General features: G+C 44.1%; 1 protein-coding gene across 1 annotated transcript in view; it reads left to right on the top strand.

Annotated features, from left to right (window-relative positions):
• The first annotated feature begins 4,203 nt into the window (after positions 1-4,203).
• BCO1 (beta-carotene oxygenase 1) overlaps positions 4,204-9,101 on the top strand; it is a 37,929-nt gene continuing 33,031 nt past the window's right edge. Inside the window, exons 1-2 of the mRNA XM_056862835.1 lie at positions 4,204-4,267; positions 7,535-7,663. Of these exons, the coding sequence (XP_056718813.1) occupies positions 4,204-4,267; positions 7,535-7,663 (193 nt within the window). The remainder of the gene's footprint in view (positions 4,268-7,534; positions 7,664-9,101) is intronic.

Below are 9,101 nucleotides of genomic sequence, written 5' to 3'. Positions count from 1 at the left end.
AAAACTGAGATAGGAGGCGTGACATTTTGAAAAAGCCATATTTTCTGGCCATGAGGCAGACTTTTCCCTGCTAGCAAAAATAAATCTACCTCTTGCTTCTAAACCTGAGTTGTCTCAGTTCTTGGTTGAATCTGGCCAAAGAGCGGGGTGGCTTTTTGCATCCATCAAGATGAAGCCAACTGTCTGGGTGAAATGATCTGAAAGGCCAGTGGCCAAATAGTGAAGGAAGTGCTTCTTCAGCCCTTCCTGTTCTTGGAATAAGGCTCAACATCTTCTCCCTGCAACTTTGACCTCAAAATCCCCATTTTGCTCTCGCTTCCCCCATTTGTGTCTTGAACTCGTGATGTTTTATTTTTGTTCCATGTTATGTTTCCTCGTGCTGGATGTTTCCTGTTAAAATAGACTGGGATCTCTTCCGCATGCTCAGCATTCTCCTGATTATATCCAGATTTTTCTCTGTGGTCAATTCACAAACATTGGATTTAGCTTGGGAAGGTGATTCTGAATGTCTGGTTTTTGCGGTGAATCATTTCTGCTTCGGAGTCAGTTTATTTGTTCTGCGTTTGGCAAAATAATCCGGAATAACCCGGGAGGCTGCTGGGTCATCACCAATGGCATAATCGGTGGTGTCACAGCACCACCACCCTTAAAAAAAAAAAAATTGTGCAGGCGCTCTAGCGATACTGCACATAGCCACTAAACCACCTTCTGCCCTGAGACATCTGGGTCAGGTAGCTCAGTTTGGTTCCTTCTCCCTCTGCCCTGGTACTTTGGAAAACCCTGCAAGTTCTGGTATGTTCGCTTACGGCCCCCCCTTTGGGTTTTGCCAGGGTGGAAAGCCAAGGTTTAATCAACCCTGTCCCTAAGGAAATGTTCCTGTTTCAATTAGCCCTTGAGCAGTAGAGACCTCAAGAGAGCTCTTTCCCTTGATTTTAGAACACCTTGGGAAACGGGCATTTTCTCTGTAACTTCTGGGCCATAGAGCTCAGAGCTTGCTTTTCTTGGCACAATGAGATAACAATCAATCAATATAATTTCAATAAAGATATCCTCCAAACGTATCAGTTTTGCTGTTGCAGCCTTTAGGTAGTGACACATAGTCTGGGTAGATCAGGTTGTTAGTACTATCAGTTTTACTCTGAATGACTGTGCAATTTGACTGGAACTTAATTGTGCAATGTCAATTGAGCTTGATCAACAGCCATGCTTAAAAACAATCGCACCTGCTTCTCCTTCAGAAGGCAATCCTTGCATAGATAACTGATGGGTCCAAAGGTAACCAGACAACTGCAGTCTTATGGCTGGTTGCAATAAATATGATTAGAGATAAATGCAATTTCTTCAATAAAGAAGGTGATAAGAACACCAATAAAGGTGATAAGGAGAAGCTGTGGGAAGAAGAAGGGTCTTTTCTACAGTGGCCAGAAAACTACAGAATGAGTTTCCAGCCAAATCCAGGTGCATTTCTTTGCACGTTTTTACATTGAAATGGAGGGCTACTTATTGAACTTAAACTTACAAGGGCTGTGATTGTGCCTTGTTAAGACACATGGGCTGCTTTCCAATCTAGTTTGTGCCTGGAGATTTAAAACAAACCCTGTCCCTTAACAGCGGTTTAATGTGATGCTATTTACCCTGTGAAGCTTCTACACCATGAAAAGCTTCCACTGCTCATTTCCGCACGTTAAGTCTCTGTCAAAGGGACAGGACATTTTCCACAAGCCTGTTGACATCCCTAGTCCAATCGCATGAACAAAACAAAATTTGTGATGTGTATGAGACTGAAGTCCTCTGGTTCATATATTCCCTCCCATTTACCTCCCCTGATGTGTGAAGCCAAGACTGAAGGAAATCTTTGATCTAACCTTAATTTGTTGTGATGTCTAAATCAGGCACTTCAACATGTTGAGATCTGTGTCTTCCTTATAAGTGGAGCCAGTTTACTTCACTCATTCTCACTCAATTCTGAACACATGAAGTTGCTTTATACTGAATCAGACCCTTGGCCCAACAAAGTCAGCATTGTCTACTCAGACTGGCAAAAGCTCTCCAGGGTCTCAGGTAGAGATCTTTCACATCACCTACTTGCCTAGTCCCTTTAACTGGAGATGCTGGGGATTGAACCTGGGACCTTCTGCATGCCAAGCAGATGCTCTACCATTAAGCCACAGCTCATCTCCTCTGCCAACTGCCTAGAGAGAAAAAATGTCCTGTCCCTTTAATAGAGACTTAGTGGGATGTTATTTAACCAGGTGATGTTATTTACCTCCATACCATGAAAACCTTCAGCTGTCTATTTCCATATATTAAGTGTCTGTTAAAGACAGGACATTTTTTTCTCCAGGCTAGTTGGCAACCCTACCTCCAAACCACATAACCTTGATCTACACAGCTCTCATAATCCTCACTCAGTATGGTCTTTTTGGTAGTTAAAGGGGACCTTTTTTTTTCACTATCAGAAAAACTGCCTGGATCCAACCCATAAACTGAACTGTGCTTGAAACTGCAATCCCATCACATATCTAATTCAAACTGGGCCTCAGAGTATGGATTAATAAATCACCAAATGAAGATAAAGTCAGATGGGGAGATTTCTCTACAAACCTGAAGGAAGTCCCAAGTTTGCAGAAAAAAACTGAAATTAAAAACAAACAAACATGAGGGATCAAAACTCCCCAAAATAATAGGAACAATACCAAATGGAAATACCCCATTGACAATACAAAAATCAGCAATTGGTCAAATGTCTCTCAAATACTGGTCAGGACACACAAATGGAGGCGGCCTAGGTAAGTCATAAATTTGACATGGGAGATCAGCTTCGCAGCTCAGAGGGGCTTTAAGATCAATTTTTCCTTCCATCTTTTGTTTCGTCTTCCCAGTCTAATGCTAGTTGGCCACACCCTGTGCTCAATGAAGTCAGCTAAGCATCCTACAGACATCCCACGGGTATCGTCCCTCCCCCATTACATCTGGCCTGAAGAAGAGTTCTGGAGAAATCAAAAACTTGGACATTGTTTTGTACCATTTTGGTTTGTCGTCCTAAAAAAAGGAGAATAATGTCTAGAGCAGAAGATCTCAGCTGAAAGAGAAGAAGAATCCTGCAGGGGATGAATGTTTCCAAAAGGAATAAATAAATAAAAATTCTGCAGATGACGATAACTATTCTGCATATATAACAAAATTGTTATTCAACAGGAAGTTAAAACATGCTTGTTTGAACAAGCATCTGGGATCATGAGGTCTGGCTGTTTGTGCAAACAAATACTTACCGTTGATGCTATTTGTCTGACAATAATTTCCCTTGCTAAAAAGCACAGCTTGACATATTACAAATTGCAAAACAGAAATAATTTCATGACACATTAAAGCTGCAAACAGTACTAAAGATGCTCAGAATTTCTCTAGCAAAATTATTTTAAAACCACCATGCATAAGGTTTTCTCATTTTTTATTATTATTACTTTAAATGTCAGATATTACAACATCAAAATGGTATTTTATATATGATTTTCTTGCATTTTATCATTCCAGCAGATCAAAAACAGAGTCCAGTTTCTAATAAAATATTTGTGTATCTTCTGTAACGTACACTTTAAAACATAATCATAAAAATGATGTTCCACAATTTGAATCACCATTCCTGGATGTGCGGGTGTGTATGTACGCATGAGATTGGGGAGCAATTGCCTTTGGCTCCCAAGAGAGCTGGTGTGGTGGAATGGCCAGTGTTGGATATTGAAGACTTGGGTTCAACTCCTGCCTCAGTCATAACGCTAATTGTGTGCTTTTGAGCCAGCCTGCTTCTGTAAGTCTAACCTACCTCACAGGGTTGCTGTGAGGATAAAACCAGAAGAACCATCTCTATGCTACCCGGACCACCTCAATTTCCAAAGAAAGCAGAAAATAGATTCTAGTTCCTGCCATTCATCTGCCAATCGCTTTATTGTTTCAGTGACTTCCTTTCGTAGGCTCCTCAGCACAAACTGGAATCACTTTGAGCTGGAGAAACTTTGAACTGGGGAGGGAGTTGTTGGCTGCCTGCCTGAGTTCCTCTCTTACGCCGCTGTTTTTTTCCCCTCAGTTCCTCTCTTTCCTAGCAAAGATCAATTCAAAACAACGTGAAACCAAACCCCTTTCCAACCCTTAAGCGAGAGAAAAGGCAGCTCCGCCAAGGCAGCTCTTTCCAGCCCCGGAGACAGGATGGAAGGAATCTTCCGAGGAAATAAACAGGAACATCCTCAGCCAATCCAGGCAACAGTGCACGGTGAGTGATGGTTTGCTTAGCATCCAAGGGGAAGAGGGCTTTTGTGCTCATATCTCTGGCCTGAAACTGACCTGCACTTGGGAAGTCAAGTCACAGCCAACCTAGGGCAAACAAGTAGGGTTTTCAAGGCAAGAGGCAAACAGAGGTGGTTTGCCTGCTTCTGCATGGCCACCCTGGTGTTCCTTGGTGGTCTCCCATCCAAGTACTAAGCAGGGCCCACCTTACTTAGCTTCTAAGATCTGACCATTTTCATTTCATTTCATTAACCTTTATTGGCATACCAAAAGACAGAGATAGAAAAAAACAACAATATACCTCCAAAGGGCAATACATATAAGTTACAAGTCGGGTTAATAAAACTTTTCTTGTTCTTTAAGAACTCCTGTAAGAAATTCAGCCACGGTAGCCGTAATTTTAGGATCATGGTCACTCAAAAGAAATTTGCATTTCACTTCATTACTCCTGTGGTTTGCCATTACCTGCTTCTGCATGGCCACCCTGGTGTTCCTTGGTGGTCTCCCATCCAAGTACTAAGCAGGGCCCACCTTACTTAGCTTCTAAGATCTGACCAGATCAGGCTAGCCTGGGCCATCAAGGTCAGGGTGGCTATTTCCTGCAAAGGGAATTTGCTTCTGGGATCAGTGAAACATACATCCCAAAGGAACTATGTGTGTTTACTTCAGAACTGAGCAGTCACAGTCAGCTAAATGCTTCCAGGAGCCCACACGAAGCGCAAAGAGAACAGCCCTGCTACCCAGAAAATGGTTTTATGGTTCACTGCCTCTAACCTTGGAGGTTCTTTCTAGCTGTTATGCCTGATGGCTATTGATAGAACTGCCCTCTGCAAATTTTCCTAGTCACCTGTTAAAGCCATCCAAGTCAGTGGTCATCTTGTCAAAGCAAATTCCATAAATTCATTATGTGTCGTGTGATATTTTCTTTTGGATCTATCAACAACTGATATTATCGAGTGACCTCAAGCTCTGGGGAGGATGGGGGAAATTTTTCTCTCTGTCTCCACTTTTTACATACCTTACATGATTTTATAAACGTCTATCGTGTCTTTCCTTTAGTCTTTTTGTTTTCAGAATGAAAATGCCCCAAACTCTTTAGCCTTTCCTTGTAGGGAAAGCTCTCCAGCCCTTTGGCTTGATCGAGAGTATTTTTGTTGATGAGGGTCAGCCAGACCTGGACTCCCTACATGCCCTTGAATGAGTAAATATCCTCTGTGTAAATATTATCTTGAAAAGGATGATTTCAGCAATCTGCCTTGCAATGTTGCTATGCAAAACACAAAAATGATAAAGGACGTTGCCAACTCAAAGTGCTTCATAATTGATAAAGCAATCAGCAGAACAAAGGTCACTTGTTATGGAGGTTGTTTAACTGAGCTGGGGAAATATTACCAGTTTAGCCATGTAGGTGTAACTTACAGAAAGCCAGCATGGTGTAGTGGGTAGAGTGTTGGACTAGGATCTGGAAGACCTGGGTTTGAATCCCCAGTGTGCCATGAAAGCTTGCTGCGTGACCTTGGGCCTGTCATGTACTCTCAGCCTAAACTAGTTCCCAGAGCTGGGAACTAGGGTTGCCAGGTCCCTCTTCGCCACCGGCGGGAGGTTTTGGGGTGGAGCCTGAAGAGGGCAGGATTTGGGGAGGGGAGGGACTTCAATGCCATAGAGTCCAATTGCCAAAGCAGCCATTTTCTCCAGGTGAACTGATCTCTATTGGCAGGAGATCAGTTGTAATAGCAGGAGCTCTCCAGTTAGTACCTGGAGGTTGGCAACCCTAAGGCCAGGTCTTCTATGAATGAGATGGTACTAATCTTCACCATCCATTGAGCTAGCCTTATTCAGGCAGGTTTCTCTAGCCAGGATGGAGACAGGTCCAGCAAACATACACTAGGTAGGTCTCAAACCTCTAAGTATCCCATCCAAATCCTGCTGCACTCACTTTAATGGTATCCATAGCATCCTGAGTAAAGGAAGGCTCAGGAACATTCAGAATGTATGTGATTAATCCAAGCCAGATCAGATGTGATTAATTCCTGTTACTCCTGGCTATTTGTAACATCCCAAGCTTTTTGTGGTTGTGTAGGTTAAAATCAGCATCTTGAGGGCTATGTGTGTAAGTGCCATCAAGTCGGAGCTGGCTTATGGGGTTTCCATCTCTATTGGCTGGAGATCAGTAGTAATAGTGGGAGATCTCCAGCTAGAACCTGGAGGCTGGCAACCCTATGAGAGGAACACATTCAAAATTGGTATTGCCTGAACAGTTAATGGCTAATGTTTGGAGCAGGGGTCCCCAATGTTTTTGGGGCTGTGGACACAATGGGAATTTTGAAATATGGCTACCACAGAAAGTGAAATCCAAAATGGCTGCCTCCAGAGGTGGAAGCAAATGGAATACCTCCTGGGAAGAAGGAAATCCTGTAGGGGGAATGGAACCACACACTGACTCAGGAGAGCCCAGTTGCTTACCAGGTCCTCCTCATTCTCCAGTAGAAAACCCCATTCAATTGAATGATGGAAGCCAGTTATAAGCCCTGCCTTACAATGGCCCACCCACTTTTAGAAAAGCTTGGTGGTAGCCAAGGTACTGGTGGGTGCCACATTGGGGAACCATCATTTAGAGCAAGGGCCAAAAGCCTTCTAGGGGAATAGGGTTGCCAGGTCCTTCTTCGCCTCTGGCGGGAGGTTTTTGGGGCAGAGCCTGAGGAAGGCGTGGTTTGGGGAGGAGAGGGACTACAATGCCATAGAGTCCAATTGCCAAAGCGGCCATTTTCTCCAGGTGAACTGATCTGTATTGGCTGGAGGTCAGTTGAAATAGCTTCTACCTGGAGGTTGGAAGAAGAAAATACCTATGCTGGAAATAGTAGAAACTATAATAAATGGCAGCACGTGCTGCCATTTATTATCGTTTCTGCCTGGAGGTTGGCAACCCTATAGGGGAAACTGGGAGGAAGAACAAGCAGGAGATTCACGGAGTTTTTTGCTGCCAGAGTTGTTGTTGTATAATATGTAAAATAGACACTCAGGGGACAATTTTAAACTCCAAACAAAGATAAAAACGCTGTCACTAAACACATTTCTTAAGTTAGCCAGCCTACCCAGCCCATTTGGATTTCTGATTGCTGCTCTTAACGCCCTGCAAAATTCACTGCTATATTGCATTGGCTGGGGGCCAGTTTGGAGCCACTTGAAGAAGGTGGTCTCAGGATCTGATGGAGCCTGAAGCAAATGTCCTAATACACCGCTTTTCCTTTTACAGGCGAGATTCCAAGCTGGATGGAGGGGGTTCTTCTTCGCAATGGTCCGGGCATGCATAAAATAGGAGAAACTGAATACAATCATTGGTTCGACGGCATGGCTTTGTTGCACAGTTTTACGATAAAGAATGGTAGGTTTCGTTATCGGTGCCAGAGGGGGGTAGCTGTGCTAATCTGTTGAGCAAAACAAACCAGCAGTCCTGGAATCTGCAGGGGAGACAGGAGGGCTCTACTGCCCATGAAATGGGACTGGTAGGTATCTGATTTTGGTAGGGTTCCCAGCTCCAGGTTGGGAAATACCTGGAGATTTTGGGGATGGAGCCTGGGGAGGGGGGGGTTGGGACGGGGAGGGACCTCAGCAGGGTACAATACCATAGTATCCATCCTCAGCAGGGTATAATACCATAACATCTAGCCATTTTCTCCAGGGGAACTGATCATGGTTGTCTGGAGATAAATTGTAATAGCAGGAGATCTCCATGTGCTATCTGGAGGGTGGCCACCCTACTTAATAGAGGGCGGGATTTGGGAAGGGGCTTCATGGGGTATAATGCCATAGAGTCCACTTTCCAAAGCAGCCATTTTCTCCAGGTGAATTGACCTCTTTCTCCTGGAGAGCAGATGTAAAAGCAGTAGGATTGCCAGGTCCCTCTTCGCTACCGGCGGGAGGTTTTTGGGACGGAGCTTGAGGAGGGCGGGGTTTGGGGAGGGGAGGGAGTTCAATGCCCTAGAGTCCAATTGCCAAAGCGGCCACTTTCTCCATGTGAACTGATCTCTATCAGCTGAAGATCAGTTGTAATAGCAGAAGATCTCCAGCTAGTACCTGGAGGTTGGCAACCCTAGATTTTGGACACACCCACATGATCCATGCAACAACTACAGTGAAAAGGCTCCTGGTCACTAACGAAAAACAGCACGGCAGTTCCATGCAGGGTAAATCCACCAATGGCTGTTAGCCAGGTGAGCTAAATGGAACTGTGATCAAAGGCAGGATGTCTCTACTTACCCACAGGATGGAGACAGATGACAGGAGATGGCTATCTCTCCATCACTGTCCTGCCTGCAAATTTAGAGGAGGCCTTGGAGTGCAGCGCCTCCTTTTGGAGATAGAATTTAGGACAAGGTAGGTCTACAGTACAATATAGCAATGCAGCTTAAAAAAATGTAATTTACGCTGCACTAAGAACAGTGAGTGATCTTGGATTGAGCCCAATTGAATAAAATGGGGCATTTCTGAGTAGTCTGGTTTTAAGCTTGTTCCCTTTTGCTGTGAGAACGATCCTACTATGTAAGTTCTGCCTTGTCTAAGGTGCCTTGTTAATGCTCAATCTTTGTTTCCGCTCTGTTTTCAGATTTCTGCTATCCAAACCCTATTGCTTTGTTTATTAGATGCCCCATCCTGTTGATTGTATTTGACTTATGCTGTGTAGTTCACCTAGGGTTGCCAACCTCCAGGTGCTGGCTGGAGATCTCCTGCTATTACAACTGATCTCCAGCCGATAGAGATCAGTTCCCCTGGAGAAAATGGTTGCTTTGGCAACTGGACTCTATGGCATTGAAATCCCTCCC

The sequence above is a fragment of the Euleptes europaea genome, chromosome 17 (genome assembly GCF_029931775.1).
Source record: "Euleptes europaea isolate rEulEur1 chromosome 17, rEulEur1.hap1, whole genome shotgun sequence".
Classification (NCBI taxonomy): Eukaryota; Metazoa; Chordata; class Lepidosauria; order Squamata; family Sphaerodactylidae; genus Euleptes; species Euleptes europaea.
Note: the sequence above shows the minus strand (reverse complement) of the source record. Positions and strands in the feature narration are given on the sequence as shown.